This window comes from Sprattus sprattus (genome assembly GCF_963457725.1).
Source record: "Sprattus sprattus genome assembly, chromosome: 12".
In the NCBI taxonomy this organism is placed as follows: Eukaryota; Metazoa; Chordata; class Actinopteri; order Clupeiformes; family Clupeidae; genus Sprattus; species Sprattus sprattus.
Window position 1 is genome coordinate 4,004,270 of NC_137910.1, and position 21,144 is coordinate 4,025,413.

Sequence of the window (21,144 nt, forward strand, 5' to 3'; positions counted from 1 at the left end):
GTGTGTGTGTGTGTGTGTGTGCGTGTGTGTGTGCGTGTATGCATCTTTTACCATGTTTACCTTATAAATCTTCATCTTCCCACCAGGCCAGGACCTCCTAGCACTGGGTGCTCAGCGGCTCTGTGTAGGTGCAGCATCTCTCCTTCCATTCTTCCAGGGGGGACACCTATTCCACTTCTGACACTAATGTAACAATCTGACCCAGGAAAGCTAAAGATCTCTGGTTAAATGGCATGGATCCATACCTCATATGCTACACAATCTCGCTTTAAGCTTGTTCTATGCTTGATTTGTCTTTGCAGTCCTCCTAGTACACAAATGAGCTGTCCAGTACTTATGTCATATTCAGCCTTATGCAGAATGTATTGTCAAACATTTGGTTTTGATTACATTTAGTCAAACAAATATGTAAATGTTGACATGCAACTTCTTCTAATAAATAATCAAATGTTCTGCTGACATCATTGTTTCTGAGTTAGCTCTAGTGTTGAAACCTTAAAAATGACTTAAAACTGAGTGTTGTAACTCATTATGTTTATGTTATACTAAATGGATGCCGTTGGGAAGTGTTCTTTCAAAACAGAACATTGCTCTTGTCTTATTTTGTTGAAAATCAGCCGTTGAACAACTCCCTTAACACGTATCATTGCTCACTAACATACTCGGGATTACAAGCCCAGTCTGTGTGAACAAATGCCAATATGGCTTGGAAACCCTTACTATTACAATATTCCATTAAACAGAACATTCAATTCCATACAGACAGACCTTCCACAAAATAACTCGAATGGCATCTTGAATATCTATAAAGCAACTTGGAAATGCTGAATGGTGGTACAGTTCTTCACCCCGCTGTACTGTAACAATCCTGACATCAGATCCTTCATCCACTCCACTCAGATCCAAAAGAACAAAGTCCACTTATGAAAAGAAATATCTAAGTAAGAGCTACATGAGTATGTCATCACAGGGCAGATGCTCTTCACAAGGGGGAGTTGTCATCGTCTGCTCTATCCATTCAAAACAGGGCAAGGGAGCTCCGATCAAATGGCTGGATTGTTGAGCATTGAAAATACATAGTTTTTCATATAGAAAGTGAGAAAGGCACAATATAATATGAAAGTGTCTCTGTTGTACGTTGAGTCAAGCAGTGGATGGAACAGTATCACTGACATGCTACAAGCAAGAGTTAATGTAATGTCTATCAGTTTCCATAGACGATTATTTATTTTTGTTAACTGTATGTTAATCAGCTATATTTCTGTTGAAGTCAACTTAAAGTCACACAATGTCACAGTCACACACTGTTAACACAATACAAATGTATGTTACTACATAAGGTGTTTGTTCAGTGCCAAATAACTCACGTTATTCACACATGGTTCACTATAGCCACTTCAATGCGGGTTGAGTGCAACTAGCTTATGACAGAGAGAGAGAGAGAGAGAAAAAAAACTATGGAGAGACAGAGAAAGAGAGAGTGACAGAGGAGGGAGGGATAGAGAGGGACATGAAGTGGGCCGGCCTCTTTTCCGCCGACCTGTCGCCCAGGATATTTAGCATAAGTCAGTCCCACTCCGGGTGAGGACCAAGCTCGCAGTGCACAGCTGCCTTCATGTCAGACAACACTGGAGGAGGGAAACTGCCGGTTTTACGCTCACAGCCGCAGGAACTTTCTACATGACGACAACGACTATCTAGGAGCATTACTAACGCCAGATAAACTCGCTTTTACCGCGGGATTACTGTCAACAGACCGGGATTTAATGTAAGTGATATCTGTTGCGCGGAGCTTTCCATTGCCTCCATTTGGGTGTTGCATAGGCAGTGGGTGGAAAGGAACTTTATTCTATTATCTGTGTCGTCCAGTGGTCCGCTGAGAGTTAACTCAAGCCGTAGATAGTGTCTGCGTCTATAAGGTAGTTTTTCTCCTGCCGCCGACTAGCGAAGTCTATAAAGCCTTGCGCGCATCACATATCTGTCACAAACGGCCTGCACAGCCCGGCTCTTCGTCTTGAGCTGGAGAGTCTGTTTGTCGCATTTGTGTAAGTGGAGATCCTTGAGCAATTGAAGGGAGATTAATAGCTTATCATCACGACGAGGTTATTGAATCGCTGCGACCTGCGCTGTAGATTCCACCGAGTGTTGGTAACCCCACTGCAGGTACGTGGCTTTTGCAGCAGGCTGGAAGCATAACTTCGTAAAACAGTTTCAACCAGCAGTGCTCGTTGTCTTTCTGATATGACATGTATTAGTTTCAAAACGTGCGCGAAAGGGGACTGATTCCAGTGAATGTGTTTTAGTTCTTTAAAGAGTACTGTTCTCAAACTAGCCATTCGTGTTAAACGGGGTTTGTTACTGAGGTTTGCTGTAGCCTACAGGATCAATTTTCTAGATTAATAATGCCAGGCGTGTTAACATTGTGCTAATGCATGGCATTTTAGCTCTATGGTTAAAAGATTACTCAAACATCCAGTTCTACACGTTTAAATGATGGTCAAACAGAACACTGGTCTACCTCTTGCACACATGAACCTCTTGCACACATCGAGTTGCTGCAATGAATTAGTATTATTGCTATCTTTTTACTTTGAGAAGTTGCTACTGAAACGTATAGGCCAATAGTCATTATTATAGCACACAATATTAAATTGTATTTTTGGCTCGAAACAAAAAGTTTTTTTTGTTTAAATTTGTTGTCTAACTAAACGTCATTGTTAGACTGTAAGACATTTGATACACATCCAGTTTGAGAATATTTTAGAGGGCAAAAATATTTGTGGGATCTATCCAAAATTGATAGGTGGCAGGTGTTCTTGAGCCGCAAGAGACCAACAAGAAAAACAGAATTCTACCCCCCTCCCCGCCGTGCGCGCCTCTCTCTCTCTCTCTCTCTCTCTCTCTCTCTCTCTCTCTCTGTCTCTGTCTCTCTCATGGCTCTCAAAAATCCACGCACGCCACAGTTGTGTTCACCGAGAAATCAGTGAAACATTTCGATCATTCCATTATTTAATTTACTTCTCAGATGAATTATTCCTATGTAGTCAACTGAGCAAATATAAATACCTACAATATCAATGTTATTCATTTGTAATATAAACCTTATAGTTTGGAAGGAGGCAGTCGTCATGAATGAAACAAAGGGACTTTGGTATTTGGGAAATGCATGAAAAATAGCGTGTGTCTTTTGCAAAAATGTTGTAGGCTATTTAAACAGTGCAGTGGAACTAACGAAAAATGTGGATGTTCATTTCATATTTATTAGCTGTTAAAATGTACATTTTAGCATGTTGTTGCCATAATGTTTGTATTAGTCTATTAATGAAATCAGAAGAAATAGTATATGAACCACTATTGCAGTCCCTACGCGGTCATTGACATAATCACATGTAGAATATGCGCTGCACGCCAATTAAATAGCTTTTTATCTCTGATTGCTACAAATGTTGTATAATTCTGAGCGAAGCTTAAGTGTGTGGCCTCAGTAGTCTCAATATTGTAAAATATGGTATGCAAACGCAACTGCGCTCTTGCAAAATAGCTCCTCTTTCCATGTCCTTGACGACCAAGTAAAAACAATAATCTCGATTTTCAGGATGCTGCTTGTCATGACCAATGTAGGCTACTGTATAAAAGCATTAAAATTAAATGCAAAATCCTGACCAAAATCCCCTCTGAACAAGATGACATCTGCAACTAAAAAAATGGGTTCAAACACGTCAGGGGATTTTAAATTATGTTTTCTATTTTATCATTATCTGTTTTAAGAAAAAGATATATTTTATATAGCCTATCAAAATATACCGACTGCATAGGACACTGAGTGCATGAATTTAGCTGATGAATGAATGTAGCATTTAAAGCTACAAAACTCTCATGGGTCCTCTCATGGGATTTAGCTTCAATCCATAATTGTGAGTTCATCCTTGCCCCTAGTGTTTTGTTTGCCAATGGACTGTCAACAAACGCCACGTTTAAGTCTATATGAATGACTTCAACCTTAAACCACAGAGATAGTCATACTACGGCATACTAAGAGTTACTGAAATGATAGAGGCAATAGTGTGTCATGCGTAATGCCATGTTCAGACATTTTAGTTTTTAAATTAAAGGGTTTGGAGCGCGTTTTCCAGAGCCTTTTAAACGCTAAGAAAGTTATGCCTTAATGTTTCAAGGTGTTTCCCAGAACGTCCTTGGCTAAGGTATACCTTAGAGATACTTGCCTGAGGTTGGTTTAAGATACACCTTAACACCGTTTTCAGATTAAACCAACGTTTAAGAGCCTAAAATGATGTGTCAGTGTCTGGACGAAGGATTGACTGCGATGTAAGGCCAATATGTTGCATTATGTTGAGTGTTTCATTTAATACAAATTAAAAAAAACATGGTAAAAACACAGAATTAATTCCTTGCGAATAGGATATATAAGTAACATGTAGCTTACAACCGTTCTCATTTAGGAACGTTTTATTTTTACACAGTAGGACAGGCCTATTTCTTTTTGATGTTCTAATAATGATCACCTGCGCTCCTGTGTCATGCCCATCTCCTCACGCTTGCTCATAAGTGAATGGCAATAATCGATTCCAGCAACATCGATGTCTACGTAGGAAGATTTCTCTTAGGGTAACTGTCAATGGTTAGATGGCTTGGGAAACATTCGTAGAAAAAAATAAAACTTTAGTAAGGTATAAGAGACACCTTAACTGTAAAACACGGACCCTATAGGCTAGCCTTTCTTGTCCCCTGCTCTTCTATTTGTTTAGCTAGTAAAATGTCAGAGAAAAAAAACTGCAGGTATATATCTCTATTTCTTAGACGCTTAGTGAAAATAAATAACTAGTCTAAATAAATGATTTGTCTCTTTTCTTACGAAATTATTTGTACAATTTTTTTTTTAGATTAATTGGGTAACCTACTGATTCAAAGACAAAAATATAATATCAGGATTTAATCCAACTCTAAACTTCTTTAAATTTGGATTTATCTAATGCACTTCCGTCTTGCAGGACATTTGTCCATATGTTGTTTGTATATGCTCAGGGCAGACTAAATAAACCACCGCCTTAGAAAGGGAGATATTCCCACTGTTGTTTAGAGCAAAAGACATGCGTGTCCTCATCTCAAGTCATTTTTTTTTTTTACAGCTCACTTTTCATAAACACCAATGAAGTTATTTAGATCAGAATATATAGAGACCGAATCCTGGAGAACATAGGTTTGTGGAGGCGGTGTTCGAGGGGAAAATCGCGCAGTGACACACTCAGTCAAATGCAAATGGATGTTAGAAGGGGAGAAATTAACATCTACAAACATTGGACAGAAATTCCATCTGCCGCCTCTTCGAGCAAGCCCTTAATAAGTTCCCAGACAGCGAAGTGACACACATCTTAATCAAGCCCTAATCCCGAGAATTAATGCTCGGCGCGTTTATGAATAATTCCCCGGTTGATGCCCCAGCGCGCGGAAATGCAGCAGTCTGCCCGCTTCCCCACTAGCAGATGGGCTTGGCAATCTCCTGAAAAATGAAGGGATTTCTGTCCGCAGTTATCTTTTCTCTTATTAGATATATATATTTTAATGAGATCCATGTCCCTCTGCTTATGCAAAGAGCTTTCTCTCATGCAAGCCACTGACCTGCATGACCATCAACATATTAAGACGGCTGTTATCTTGGGATAGCCTACTTTTGAACACGTGTTTTGGTTATTTTAGACATAGATATTAAAATAGGCTATGTTCTTACGCTGGAGTGCACAAGAATGTTAAAGGTTCGAATGTGCGCAACATGTTTATGGGTGGAGTGCCTTAACCAGAGTAAGTTACAGAACAAAAATACAGTTGCAGATTTTGTAATATCGCCATTCTTCACCAAACATATGCATTATTATTAGTAGTAGAATTATTATCTTTATTTTTATCATTATTATTATTATAGGCTACTGTTACACTAACAGGAGGCCTACTGGTAGCCTACGTTCAGAACAACTAACATTGTAAAAATTGTGTTTCTTTTATCGTTTAATTAAAACTATTTTAGGCTACCTGCAAAAAATCTGATTCTACTGAAAAAATGGAAAGCATAGTCTAACTCTTAACAAGAAGACATTTTTGAAGTATAATGTCTTTGCTTCGAGTTACACGGTTCGCCCATAAGCTACAATTTTCAAATTGGTTTTATTATTGTGGTAGCCTATATCGGTAGTTGGTTGGGATTCTTTTGGGATTATTAAAGTGCACAATTCAACTAGAAACATATATTTGTTATATGTTATATCTGTGGTCCTCCATGCTGTTTTATTTATTTTTTACTTATTTTATAAGTGCTGATATTTTTCAGTGTGTCCTAGATCTGAAGTTAAAAGTATAGGCCGAAACTAAACGCAATAGGGTAAAGTGTCCATTATGCCCCGTGTACGATGCCGTTTACGATCGACAATATGAGAACATTTAAGAAGTAATATTTGGAGTCGTTCATCAATGCCGAGGTTGAGACAGTTCTTGACGCAGACCTAGAATGTGAAGTAGCAATCTGGCGCCTGTAGAGAGGGACGGGTACGCGAGGGGAGGGGGTTGGAGCGGGTGGGGTTGGTGGGGTACTCGCACCTTGTTCTAGATTAAATAACTATCCTACGTCACTCACGGCTTCGGCCAGAGAGAGTACAGCCACCGGACAACCTAGCTGAAACGGCCGCCATTCATCACTGTCACGGTGGAAATGTGCCCTGGTCATAGTCATATTTCTGAGCGATACGGCACTTCTCAGATGGTACCGTCTACAAAAGACAGCTGTTCATATCAGGCAAGTAACTTCGTGCTTGGGGAGGTCGTGGAGTCGTGTTTGTCCGCAACTCTTAATCGCTGTTACGGTAAAGATTGATGTTATACCCACAGGCTCATTAGGTCCAGGAGCTATGATTTCAACTAAACTGACATTTCGCCTAAGCTTCGTAGTGACTGCTGAAATTGCAGGTTTCTGGCTAGTTCGATTGTAACTTTTACCATGAGAAGTCTAGTTGTGACATGTCTAATGGTAAATGTCCTCCAACACCCACAGTCAAGCAACCTGCTCTGGTAACCCAAGCGAGGTAGATTGACATATCCACATGATGTGGAGAGAGGCGGTAGTTTCGTTATTTATAAAAAAAAATTACAGTATGTGAGGTTAATATTGCATTATATTCAGGCACTGTGATAAAAAGGGGTACTACAATTGGGTTTCTCTTTAGCCTTGAAAGAGCTGCAAAAGTGCGATTAACTAAACTTTAATGCAAATGCATGCAGAAACGCTTGCATAATATAAGAATCACTTAAAAAAAAATGCAAAACGTGGTCGACGTCAGAAATGGTCCAGGAGTAGTCTTCTATTAATTCAGACAATTATCTTACACGTAGAATGTACTGGCAACTGCTCGTTTAAAAAAGTCCACATGACATGTAGTGACACTATTAGGACCGTAAACTGGTGAAATGTTGTCTGTTGATGGAGATGCCGTGTGATGGAGTTTTATAGATGTGCATGCCTTGTGATTGAGTGCCATTCTCCCTTTGGGCATTATATCAGTTGCACACAAGTGAATTGTTTCAGTAAGGACCGTTAAATCAAAGGCTCGGTAACCTAGTCTGACGATATCATACATGTTGTTGTCAACAGATTGACATAATGTAGCCTATTTGGTCTCTTCATTCGAACTGAATATGGGCCCTTTACAAAATGTGTTCATTTATTTATTAAAATGAAAAAAATCAGTTGGACTCTTTAATAATGTTTGGCTATGTATATAAAAACACACATGATTATCATTACAGTATGCGCTTATAATTAACAGCAGACACGTCTATACAGTTAGTCTTCACACGAGTGACTATGGATGCTGACTTGCGTTTTCAGGTGAAACACAGACCTCTTTGATATGCGGATATACATTTTATATCAACATATCACTCCTTTGTTTTGGGAATATGCAAGAAGCCCTATAGGTCCGTGTGTTTAAATTAACATATGACTCGCGAGAATGCAAACACCATGCATATGACATCTTTGTCAGGCCTCAAAGTGCCTTCCAGACAAAAATTACCACCGTTACGTGCATGGAGTGTGCCACATTAGGGAACCGCATGAGGGTCTAAAGATGTTCGTCAGATGTGAATATGAACTCTCTAGGGGCTCAAACTAATGCCACCCAACCCCTCTGCTCTACTCCACGGTATAGGGCTACCCAGGGATATGTCTGTATTGCGCTCCCAGGGCCGCTCCCCTACCACCGCCAAGTCTGTTGACATGAGCGCTGAACCAGAAAAGCAATCGGGTTACTCTTGTGTGCAAACACACTGAATGTGCTTTAGAGGCTAAGCTAATGCTAACAAGCCATCAAAGCCCTTCCCAGCATGCAGAGTGAGATGTCAAACGGGAGGAAGTGGCCTGTGAGTGGACGTTGGCAGTTTTGTTGTTCGAATATTAATTTCAAAAGAACCATATTTAGAAACATGTTAACGATTGAAATGTTAGTTTTTTTTAAGCACCTTTAGTGCATACTAATTCCAGTCTCCCTATAGATTTCCCTAGTACTTTTGTTTGCAATTTAATTCATTATGCATTTTTCTACATGTTAATGCAAATTGCACGGGACTACCCAACCATAACATCATGTGCAAATGGATATCTGAAAACTGTTCAATAATCGTATTATGTCCGTAGCCATTGGAGACAGTGATTTGCTCAGAAAATTCATCAATCAATCATATACTCATTTGGCCAGTATAAATCTTAAAACTATTCGTTTATGTGTTATACCACCCCCACACCACACACATAGGCCTACACTCATACATCAGTCGGACTAACCTGCTGCCCTTTGGGGTCGACTGGGTCAAAAATGTCCCATTTGAAGCAACGCAGTTATGAGGTTTGGCCCGGAGGAGCTCAGTCAATCAAACATAACTGGTGAGGTCAACGTTATTAAAGGGACGCAGGTCAACTATAGTACATACCAGCGCACAGTGACGGGGTTAAAGGCTACATAGACCACGATATGTTCAGTTCTGAAACTTGGCTTGCCACTGGCTACAAGGAGAGCGAGTGAGGGAGAGTGAGAGAGAGAGAGAGAGACCCACGCCGCGTTGTGAAAGCCAGCCACGACATCATAAATCGTGAAGGGCTTTGAGGGAGTGATCGTGGGGCCATATCTTTAAGGTGTTAACTGCGGTTGTATAAATAAACGAGCTGTTATTTTAGGCTCCATTACGCGTCAGCTTCCCTCACGAGGCTGCTATTTAAGTACGAAGTGTCACCATATATTTTACCACCTTTACTCTGCGCGACCACGGAGCGCGTCTTGCCACTTGAGAATTTTAGCGCATTGCCAGGATTGTGCGCAGTGCAGGACCGTCGGTTTTCGCCTAGGTTGCTTTTTACGATGCAAAACTGACTAGCGGGTAGGATGAGAGCGGATTGGGAAATAATATGAGGATGTGAGGCGGTAGACACTCATGACATTTGCCGTTAACCTTCACGCTGTATAAAGGATGTAATAACTGCTCATCGAAGGCAGTCTTTAAGGAGAGCCATGAAAGCATGCGACAGAGATATTAACTCATACTTTTCATTTTGATATTCGACTGGTTTAATTGTACATGAAATCATTCCGGTGTTTAAATGGTTGCTAAATTAAAAAGTTTGGCCTTCTGTAATACGTGAACTGCATGGCACCAGGAGATGGCATTATAGGTTGTTATATGTAATGGTACATTATATGGTCTGTTTTGGGGATGAACTGTGGGGTACTCTGCTGAAATACGTTTCATTGCTGTTTGCAGAGCCTGGCAGTCGGGGTTATGGATTTTAACCTTCTGGCGGACAGCGAGGCCCGAAGCCCAGCTCTGTCTCTCTCGGACTCCGGCACCCCTCAACATGACCCGGGCTGCAAGGGCCAAGAGAACAGCGGTCAGTCCACATCAATGGCAGTTATTAACAATGTCGACAACAACGATATTAACCTTATTATAATATTAATAACAATAATAGCAGCACGCGAAAATGTTTTTATTCGGCCAAATCATAACAAAATTACAGATTTACATCCTAAATAAAATTCTGATTTTACTTTGTTTTAATTCATGTATTTATAAGCATTAGCTATCTCATTGATATACTTTAATTCCCATGAAAGGTTAATGAGCTATAAGGCCCTTGCGCTAAGAACGGCTCACACTGATAGCTGATGTGATGCGTGCACATCAGAGGCTATACCACAGAAAATTGCAGGCATATATTTCATGGGAAACATCACTGATTAATTCCTCACGCTTGCCTTCAAACCAAATTAAAACATCTTAGACTGAGCAAGGATATTTAACATGCAATGATCCCACAGCTGCCGGAATAATATAAAAGTGCTTCGTTTAAAATGGAAACTGTTAGTAATATTCTATGCGTTCCTTTGTTTTAGAGTGTAGATTTTGTTAACACAAGGTATTTATAACTCAGTACAAAACTAAAAATATTGTAGTTTATATTTTCTCAGGGACAAGAGGAAACAGAAATATGGGGCCGTTTTGAAGCCTTAATGCCCCGCGTTCGACAGCCAAATGTGTTCGTCCGCTTTAAGACCTGTCTATCTCTGTGACAAATGATCCCGATGGGGAGGAAAAGGCAAACATTTATGAAGTTCGTGCGAACGAACAGACGTCGTGTCAGGCAGCCGGGCGGCAGCGTTCAGACCTCGTAAGTGTGACTAATGTAAACTTACTACAGACAGTAGAGGCAGGAGCGCAGCGGGGCTTAGGAGAACGCCAGAATGTGAACCGGGGATTAGATATTACCGTCCGGGAATGATAACGAGCTGCAGGGACCAAATATTACGGGCTAATAAAATTGTGCTTTCCAAGGCAAGGAGGACCATCTACGTTCTCTTTATTTCCCTTTACTCCGACATCAGTGAGCATGCTTTTGCAGGAGTAACTCGGTCATACAACATCAGAGAATAGGGGCCAAACTGGGGGGTTAATGCATGGCGTGATTTCGGAATAGCTGACACTTGGAATAATTTGGACATCATTGTTTGAGTTTAACTTAAAGCAATAATAATAATAATCAATTAATTAAATCTGACAAATCTTTGCCAGAGAACCCAAAGGCCGGGGCTCGTATTACTGTCCGGGAAGCAGTTCTCTGGTATTGGTTATTTATTTAAGGGGGTATTTTTATAAAGCGAAGCCTCACCGTAGGGACACGTGCGCCATATTCATAGAATATGAAACTGCTTGACCCAAAATAATAAATACTGATGACTTAGATTAAACATCAGGTCCCCCAGAGAAGGTGTTTCTTTAAGGGATCACAAGTATTTTCTCATATTTCGGCTCATGTGGAGAGAACAACTCAACTCAAAAAACGCAGACGTGTATGTGCTAAAGTTTTGATGACAAAATGTCGGTTGATGACTCTCTATTGTCAGGAGTCAGGACAGGGGCTATACTGCGATTTAAAAAAGAGCAGCGGGAACAATTTTGCAAACCGCAGGGGCGGAAAAAGAGACACTCAGGGAAAGAGAGGCTCGGGGGACACCGTGAACAGTGTGTCACGGTCTGCCGGGCCAAGAGGACAACTCGAGACCCGCGTGCTGATAAATTCAGATTTAATTACCCCACGGGCAACTGCCTGACTTCTCGCACTCGTAAATCCTTGGGCATAACGAGACCTCGCGCGCTCTTGACACCCAGTTCAACAGAAACCCGACTGCGAGGCATCAAAGGACTTTGAAAGAAACGCTTGGCATCGAAAATGCGCGAAGACCACACACACACACACATTGGAGACAAATGCTTTTGAACTCAGAAAATTACAATCGAGTTGTATTTATCTTCTCTTAGATCATTTCCTCTTCAGATTGCATTTTTCACTTTTATCAATTCGCGGAATATAAAGTAAAATATTTCTCACTTTTAGGGTCAATTTGACCCGGTCAAATCTTTGTCAATATGTGATTCAAAATAAATGACAAAAGTTTTAAGTATGCGCCATAATTAGATGTTAAATAATATGTCATGGATTGCTTATATGTGCATAAATAGGTGGGTGTTTTGATGAATATTTTGAATTGTTAAGAAGGATTTTAAAAAACTGAATATGCTATGTGAGTTACAAAAGTTACTAAAAATAAAATTGACGTCTATTGTAAATAAGATTGTTGTTTATTTGGCACATAAGTCTTTAAATAACGACTTGCTGCAAATGTATTCTTTCTTTATGCAATACTATTTTCTGCATTTACTAAACTGTAATAAGAATCGCCTCAGTAATCAAAGCTATGGGTTCCACACCATGGTCCTAAATAAAGGAATGAATAAGTATAATATTTGCACACTGTGTCATGTGCAGGCGTACACACACTACTCGCATTGTCAGCAGCTAGATGCTTCAGTTCTTTGGTGTGAACTCTTGTAAAGTTAATATAATATCTGCTGGTTTCATGGTCCATGTGTTTGGCCGGCTGGTCAGTGGAGGCAGAGGCAGAGGCAGAGGCAGAGGCAGAGGCTGAGGCAGAGGCAGAGGCAGAGGCAGAGGCAGAGGCAGAGGCAGAGGTGCTTGGCTATGGGGCGTTATAGGGTTGAATCCCGGGGCAGATGGGAGAGGCAGAGGCAGAGGTGCTGGGCTATGGGGCGTTAGAGGGTTGAATCCCGGGGCAGATGGGAGAGGCAGAGGCAGAGGTGCTGGGCTATGGGGTGTTAGAGGGTTGAAGCCCGGGGCAGATGGGAGAGGCAGAGGCAGAGGTGCTTGGCTCTGGGGCGTTAAAGGGTTGAAGTCCAGGGCAGATGGGAGAGGCAGAGGCAGAGGTGCTGGGCTCCGGGGCGCTAGAGGTTTGAGCCCGGGGCAGATGGGCTCCCTGAGAGGCTCATCATTTAGAGGCGCTCCCTGAGAGTTAAGCCCTGGCCAAACAGCTCCAGACTCGCCCTGTCACTGCCTCCTGATCCACAGGGATTATCCTCCCGGCTAATTTCTCCCGCTCTGTGGGGTCCGCAATTTGCCAAACCAGGGAAGGAGGATTTCTGGCAGACATAACAAATGCTGTTTGGTAGGGCGCAGTGCCTCACCTTGGCCTGCTGCGTGGGGTGGGGTGGTGTGTGTGTGTGTGTGTGTGTGTGTGGGGGGGGGGGGGGTCAGCAGGGTGGCATTATTGATTATTTTAGTCCCTCACCTCCCAGGGCGAAGGTGTGTGTGTGTGTGTGTGTGTGTGTGTGTGTGTGTGTGTGTGTGTGTTTGTGTGTGTGTCTGAGGGTCTATATGGGATGATTGGGGCTCCCAGGGTGAAGGAACTAGTACTTTGGTCTGCTGGATACACACTGAGCACATACACACACACACGCACGCACATTCAATAAGTCAACCTGACACAGAAGGTGTGCTTTGATTCTGTTGTTATTTTTTATTTTTATTTTTGTTGTTAATTTGTCTACATGTTCTAGGCTTAAGCATGCAAGGGAGGTGGTATGCATCTCTGTTGGATACTTGTGTTTATGTGCACGTTACACAGTTTATCTGATACCTGTCAGTCTTTTCTAGCTTTCTCTCTGTGTTTCTAATGTTGTCATTCTTTCCTTTTATCTCTCTCTCTCTCTCTCTCTCTCTCTCTCTTTCTCTCTCTCTCCGTCGAACTTTCTCAGACACGGAGAAGTCTCACCAGAACCAGACGGACGAGTCCAACGCGGAGGACGGCTCGCTGAAGAAGAAGCAGCGGCGGCAGCGGACCCACTTCACCAGCCAGCAGCTGCAGGAGCTGGAGGCCACCTTCCAGCGCAACCGCTACCCTGACATGAGCACCCGCGAGGAGATCGCCGTCTGGACCAACCTCACAGAGGCCAGAGTCAGGGTGAGTGGGCATCAACATTACGTAGGTTTTTTATCAGGGATGGAGCACACGAAGTGGGCATTGAAGCAATATTATGGAATGAAAGCAACAATGTGTAGTTTTTTTTTTACAGGGATGGAGCACACAAAGTGGGCATTAAAGTAACGAATAGGTTTTTACATGTGGGCATTAAAGAAACATTATGTAGGTTTCTACAGGGGTCGGGCAGAGCATATTGGGATTAAAGCAACACAATGTAGGTTTGCAGCTATGTTTTTATAGGTGAATACAAGTAAAACAATCTGAAATGTATTACATGGTCATATAAAAGAGAGCTGAAGACACTTGTATTGTGGATATTAAAGGCACCCAGTGCAACTTTCGAGGCTTAAAAATAAACATTACATTTCTAGTCTTTTTTGCACGTAGTAAGTTTCAATTACTCCATACCTTGAATGTCGATATGTAATGGTATGGAGTTATTGAAACTTACCACGTGACAAGAAGTTGAATTGAATGTTTATTTTTCGAGTCTCAAGCCTATAAAGTCTCAAGCCTATAAAGTTGCACTGGGTGCCTTTAAGGATGGGCAGTTGGACATACCAGGCACTAAAGGATCATGAGGGCATTAGTAGTTAGGGCTCGGGTGATCTGAGGAAGCATTTGGCATACACACCAGAGGTGCGTCCCATACCGTTATGTGCTTCCTCTGTCCTCTGTCCTCGGCCCTCCAGCTCGTGCCCCAGGAATCATTAGAAGTGTGATGCCATGAAAGACGTCTTATTTCTTTAATTTCTGCCAGAGGAGACGAGGAGTGAGGAGTGAGGAGTGAGGACAGAGAACCTTTGAGCGAGGAAACACAAGAGCATCCTATGAAGGAGTCTCTTTAGAGATGGGTGTGTGACAAGGGGTGACGGGTCTTTTTGGAGCCTATAGACAAGATTTTGGAATGCGTGAGATATAGCCCAATGTGAAAGTTCCCTTCCCCTTTCTTCGTATGCTTTCTTCTGCCATCTGTTAACCTTCAATTTAAAATAGATGTTGTGGTTTATGAACAGAAATGAATGATCATTAAAACCAAATAAATGCTTGAATTATAATCAAGTATGCTAACTTTAATAAAACATTGAGGATTGTGTTGCGTACAGGATCATGTTTAAAAAAATACATTCACGCTTTAGCGGATTTGGTGGATTTTTCCAACTAAAGTATGGTGTGCCCTCTCTCTAGGTCAATATTGTCTGCCATTTCTAAAGGCTTCGACATAAAGCAGGCCGAATTCAATTCGGAATTAGTTTGAATTAATTGAAGCTTCTCCATCTTCTCCATGGTTTTAAATGGGGACTTCTGTAATTGCGATGTTAGCATTTGGCATAATAGATAAAGAAAATAATGATGAATAGTGAAATTTAATTTAAACCTGTGTCAATTTAGGCACAAATCATTGCAACAACCCTATTTGTTATGTTGACTCTCCAATGACAATTACACACAGTAGAAATGTATGTTTTTAAAGAGGCGATGCTGCTGCCGTAAAGTGATGTGTGAGTGAGCAAGCACATCTCATTTCTCATGTCCTTGATTCCTTCATCCTCGTTGCATTCCTTCCTCCTTTTCTTCACATTTGTATCAGAGGGAGAGGCTGGGACGTAATAAAGGGAGGAAGGAAGCAAGGGAGGATTGACAAATAAAGGAAGTGATGAACACCCTAGGTCTTTCACGACGCATGGAGGAAGCATGGCAGAGATGTAGAACCCCAAAGTCCGATTTAAACGGCGATATAGTATTTTCTCATCTGATTAGTTCTTTTTTATGTCACCCTCCTCTGCTATCACTGTTTATTCGTTTTAGTCTCTCCTGTGCCGTTCTCAGTTGTGTTTGTAGTTGTCTTTGTACCGTGTACTTTATAACTATATACTTTATTTAGTGTTTCTCCTCTCCTCCTCCTCGCCTCTCTCTTTCTCTCCTTTCCTCCTCTCCTCTGCTCTCCAGCTGGTTTGTAGTGGCAGTAGTATTTGTCTGCTTGAGATGCGACAGGATATGAGAGAAGGGCTGCATTTGGTACTGGTAGAATCTCAGAGGAGAGCACGTCACGTCGCATGACAGGTTTCTGTGACACACATCTGATTGGGCTGAAGCTTACTCAAACTGTGAGCAGAACCCACCCTGGTAGCGCCAGGCTCTGGGCCGACTCTGGGCCGGTTCCGGGCCAGGTTCCGGGCGGGTTCTGGCCCCCGATCTGCGCTCCCTGTGTTCCTGGTGACGGCAGCACTCTGCCTAAGCTCCATGCAAAACAGCCTAAGCCCCCTCAGCTGGGTGACATCAATGTGTTACCAACTGTTGCACTCTCTCCTCACACACACACACACACACTCACACACACACACTCTCTCCTTGATGCGAGAGATCACAGAGAGTCCTGGAGTGGATGGGATTGGGCCAAGAGCCTCAACTGTGAAAAGACCAATGTGTTGGCAGCACCTTCCTCAGATAGGCCATGTCATGGTTGATCAGGGCGGTGGAGGATATTGAGAAGGCTTTCTGTGGAGCTCTTCAGTGAAAAGGAAGGATGGCTCTATCCTGATCCCCCCACTCTGTCTCCCTCTCTCCTGCTCTCTCTCTCTTTATCCCCTGCTCTCTCTCTTCATCCCCTGCCTTCTTCCTCTCTCTCCTGTCTTCATTCTCTCTCTCTTTATCCCCTGCTCTCTCTCTTCATCCCCTGTCTTCTTCCTCTCTCTCCTGTCTTCATTCACTCTCTCCTGCCCCCTCTCTCTCTTCATCCCCTGCTCTCTCTCTCTCTCCTGTCCCCTCTCTCTCCATCTTCTGTGGAGCAGTTGGGCCCAGTGCTGTTGATGCTGCTGTTAACACTGATCATTGAGGGGGGGGGGGGGATTATGTCACATGTACTAACGAAAAGCACAGTGCCTTTGACCCAGTAATGTCCTGAGGTGCTCATAGTAACCTGTGCACACACACACACACACACACACACACACACACACACACACACACACACACACACACACACACACACACACACACACACACACACACACACACACACACACACGCACACACACACACACACACACACACAAACGCACTACCCATGATGAGCAGGTGAATACACAACCCAGTGAATGACAATCACCCCCCCCCCCCCCACACACACACACACACACACACACACATCCCCATGCCAGTCCCAACCCTCTGGTCTCTTGTCTCCTGCTTGCCTCCCCTCACGGCTAATCCATCACGCTGCCTGGCGCTGCAGGAAAGGTCACATAGCACACAGTCTTGGTTGTTATTTTGAAAGAACAACAGCGCGTTGGCCGGCCGGCCCTGTGGCCCTACTGTGTCTGTGAGTGGCCCTGTGAATCGTGCATGCAGGACGCTAATCCCCCGCTGGCCCCCGGCCGCATAGGCCACATGCACACACACACACACACACACACACACACACACACACACACACACACACACACACACACACACACAAATCTCCATGCCACCGGCGCAGCCCGCATAGGCCACATGCCTTCCTCTCTCATGTTGATTTATGCAATTGGGAGAGTATGTGTCCCTAATAAACTTTCAAATACTAAATCATGCGCCAAAACCCCTCACCGGCTAAGACCAGCTTCCACTCGCTGGGGGGACACTTTTAAGCGCGGCGCCAAGCTTCCACGCGCTGGGGGACACTTTTAAGCGCCGCGCCAAGGAGGGACCACACAAAGAGGCACAGGAATCTCACTCTAACGAAACCCCCTCTTTAAAATGACACGCCATGCACCAGGTGTCACTCACTTCAAACGCCAGGGCCACCAAAGACACACTCCCAACTCTCCTTAGTGCCTGACAAATTCAGCTCAGAAGCTCATTTCGCACGTAATATCTACTCTTTTTGTAAGAACCGAATTACAGGATAGATCATTTTATAAAATGTCGAGCTTTAATACATTTCAGGCAAATTTGTTCTATACAGTAAGTGTATGTGCAGTTTGGTGATTGCACATGTTGGCTCTTTGTGATATTAGTTGTGATAGTACCTGTACACTTCCCTTTGTTTGTTAGGGAGTGAGCTGTGTGTGGTATTGTCTCACGTTGCAACTCCACTGATTTGGATAATTCCAGAGTAGTGTGTGTGTGTCCCCTGCTCACCGCACGAGAAATCGCCTTCATGTCCCATCCAAGCATTCAGTCGCCATTTGACATTCAAATGCTTCTGCGAAACAGAAACGGCACGAGATACTCAAGGGAGTGTGAGTGAGAGTGTGTGTGTGTGTGTGTGAGAGTGTGTGTGTGAGTTGGCGGGGGCGGGTGGTGTGGGCTTGAGCTAAAGGCCCCGAGGGAAGCAGTAGTCTAGTAATCAGTTGAGCTTTTAACACACAATAACTATCGCAATTTTGTCTTTGCATGGCTTTGCTTTTTTTTGTGTCAGTTTTGCATAGTTGAAAACGTTGTGGATTGTATTTTGTTTCTCTAAATATCTTTTGTGAGGAATATTAAATCACATGTGAGCTCTAACTAAGATACTTTGAAAGATTTATAACTTCATTTGTTTGTCACCTGACCCCATTCATTCCTGGCCTGGGGGTTTAAAGTGGTAAAGGAGTCGGGTTTACTGTAACTAAGTGTGTGCTGAAGAGAAGAGGATACATACAAATATATTTTCATTCAAAAATTCTGCGATTACATTTCTAAATTGTCTCCTGTACTTTAAAAATAGAATCTTAAAACTGACTAAATTGGTGTCTGCTCTACTTGACATTTGGTTCCCTAGGGTCTCATTTTAAAGTATCATTTTTAATAGTCATTTTAAATGTGAATGGCACATCTTGAGTGCTGAATGATGGTGAAGTTACTATGAAATCATAACCGAATAAATGTATGATCAAGAAAACCAAGACCTTGTGCATGACATCATTTTGATTAATAAATTCTCCACTTGATTGCGTAGATATTATATTATATTATTAAAGTTGTTTAATTTAATTAAGGTCCTTTCCCCCTGATTATTGTTGGTGTTAATTACACATAGACGTCATAGGTGATCTCTGAGCTGTAGTTCAATCATTTCATTTATATACACATCATTTATTTCATCATCATTTATTGACATAGAACTATGATCTATGAATGTACCCACAACCTCTTCACTGGGTTAAGTGAAAGTGTGTATTCCTCCATTTCTCCATTTCTCCATTCTCCTGTGTCTCATCCCTCTCTTGTGTTCCGTCCAGGTGTGGTTCAAGAACCGGCGGGCCAAGTGGCGCAAGCGCGAGCGGAACCAGCAGGCGGAGCTGTGCAAGAACGGCTTCGGGGCGCAGTTCAACGGGCTCATGCAGCCGTACGAAGACGTCTACTCGGGCTACTCCTACAACAACTGGGCGGCCAAGGGCCTGGCGAGCAGCCCGCTGTCGGCCAAGAGCTTCCCCTTCTTCAACTCCATGAACGTGAGCCCGCTGTCCTCCCAGCCCATGTTCTCGCCGCCGCCCTCCTCGCTCCCCTCCATGAACATGGCGTCCTCCATGGTGCATGGGGCCTCGGGCGTCACGGGAGTGCCCACCTCCGGCCTCAACAACCTGGGCAACCTCAACAACCTCAACGGGGGCGGGCTGAACTCGGCGGCGGTGGCGGTCTCCGCGGCGACGGCGTGCCCCTACGCGGCGGCGGCGGCGGCTTCGGCGGCGGCGGGGCCGTACATGTACAGAGACACCTGCAACTCGAGCCTGGCCAGCCTGCGGCTCAAGGCCAAGCAGCACGCCAACTTCGCCTACCCCACCATGCAGAACCCTGTGTCCAACCTGAGCCCGTGCCAGTACGCTGTGGACCGGCCCGTATGAAGCCCAGCCGCTCGTGCCCCTCCCCCCCAACACACACACCCGCGCGCACACACACACACACACACATACAGACACCCACTCATGTACACACACACACTACCCGTATGGGCCACCCACCCCATTCCCAGGGTCTGGTCCCTCATGAGCAACACAACCCCACAGTCCAGGAACCAATCACATCCATCTCAGCTACCGCATGGGCACATGGACTGATCCACAGAGTCTTGTTCTTATTGGATGACGGTACGTGGCAGGAATACACGGCGAGATGTAAACAATAATAAGACAAGCAGAAACGTCTCCCTGAAGGACCACGCTGCAGAGGCATTGAGACATTATGGCCAAACAGTCCGGCAGTTTCACAACCCTGGAGAGGAGACGGAACAGGATTGTTACGGTTTTGTTCGCGCTGCTGCTGCTGCTGCGGCCTACACGACTCTCGTGATTCAAACGGAACAAACCAGAGAGTGAGTCGAGCCCGAACACACTTACTGCACCGACGGCAAACTCTTCAGCCGTCGAACTGAACACGGCCTAGTTTCCCGATAACGACGTATCTTAACGGCCTACGTGGATTTTGGCGACATCATAGACTCATCATTGCCGTAAGTGCGGCGTCGGGAAACCGCTCTGCAATATCCCTCTTACAACCGATTTCAAGTCCTTTTTAGCGTTCGGGAAACTAGGCCCACAATGATAAACGATGACTGAAGAAGACGCCACATCGCAAACCCCACGCCGGCCACCCAGGTAGCAGTGGCCAGGGGGGGATGTACATAATGAACTATTTGTTTTGTATGTGACAACAACAACAATAACAACAACAACAACAACAACAAACAAACGAAAACAACAATGAATAAAAGAGACCTTTCAAATACGTAGTACTTTGAAGATGAGATGAGCATGTTCTTCAAGAGCTGAACCTAGAACCGGAGCACTCGCCTCGTACCTCCTCTAGGAATTTTAATCTTTGTTATGAATTCCATTCACCTAGGCCAAAGGTCGAGGGTTAGGGGTCGCTGTCAGAAGGAAGACGAAACTTAGCGGCGAGTAGTTTCAGAGGCAAGACAAATAACCAGCAAGAGCGAGAGACACCATCTGAGTTCCCATCTGTCAGAGCCAGAGAAGTAGGGCATTTTTTTTTTGCAAGGAGAGCTGAAGTTTAAAAAAGCCATTGAATATATAGATTTGTGTGGTGTTTTAAAAAAAGGGAGTCTATGATTGTAAAATAATGTATGTAAGAGTGCAGTTGTTATAAAAAAAAACAAGCTTTTTTTCTGGTGTAGCCTGCTTTGTCTCATTAAAGAAAAAAATAAAAATGATTTGTTTTCTATGAATACCAAGTGTTCCCACAAAGCCCTTGAAAATGAACAGTCTTCTTATTGCTTGTATGTTTTCCTGGTGAGTGACAAATGAACTGAGCCTTTCCCAGTATAGACGCCATG

At 43.4% G+C, this 21,144-nt stretch overlaps 1 protein-coding gene across 1 annotated transcript; it reads left to right on the forward strand.

Moving 5' to 3' along the window:
* Positions 1 to 1,625: 1,625 nt before the first annotated feature.
* Positions 1,626 to 20,927, forward strand: pitx3 (paired-like homeodomain 3). Its single transcript, XM_080848855.1, has 4 exons — positions 1,626 to 1,768; positions 9,817 to 9,943; positions 13,663 to 13,868; positions 19,094 to 20,927. Exons 2-4 carry the CDS (start codon positions 9,835 to 9,837, stop codon positions 19,694 to 19,696), a joined length of 918 nt encoding a protein of 305 aa, XP_080704981.1. The 5' UTR covers positions 1,626 to 1,768; positions 9,817 to 9,834; the 3' UTR covers positions 19,697 to 20,927.
* Positions 20,928 to 21,144: the final 217 nt, after the last annotated feature.

Excerpts from the sequence above, each read along its gene's own strand:
- pitx3 (XM_080848855.1), top strand. The coding sequence starts at position 9,835 with ATGGATTTTAACCTTCTGGCGGACAGCGAGGCCCGAAGCCCAGCTCTG. Across the intron at positions 9,944-13,662 it reads CAAGGGCCAAGAGAACAGCG|ACACGGAGAAGTCTCACCAG; the intron begins GTCAGTCCACAT and ends GAACTTTCTCAG. Across the intron at positions 13,869-19,093 it reads TCACAGAGGCCAGAGTCAGG|GTGTGGTTCAAGAACCGGCG; the intron begins GTGAGTGGGCAT and ends TGTTCCGTCCAG.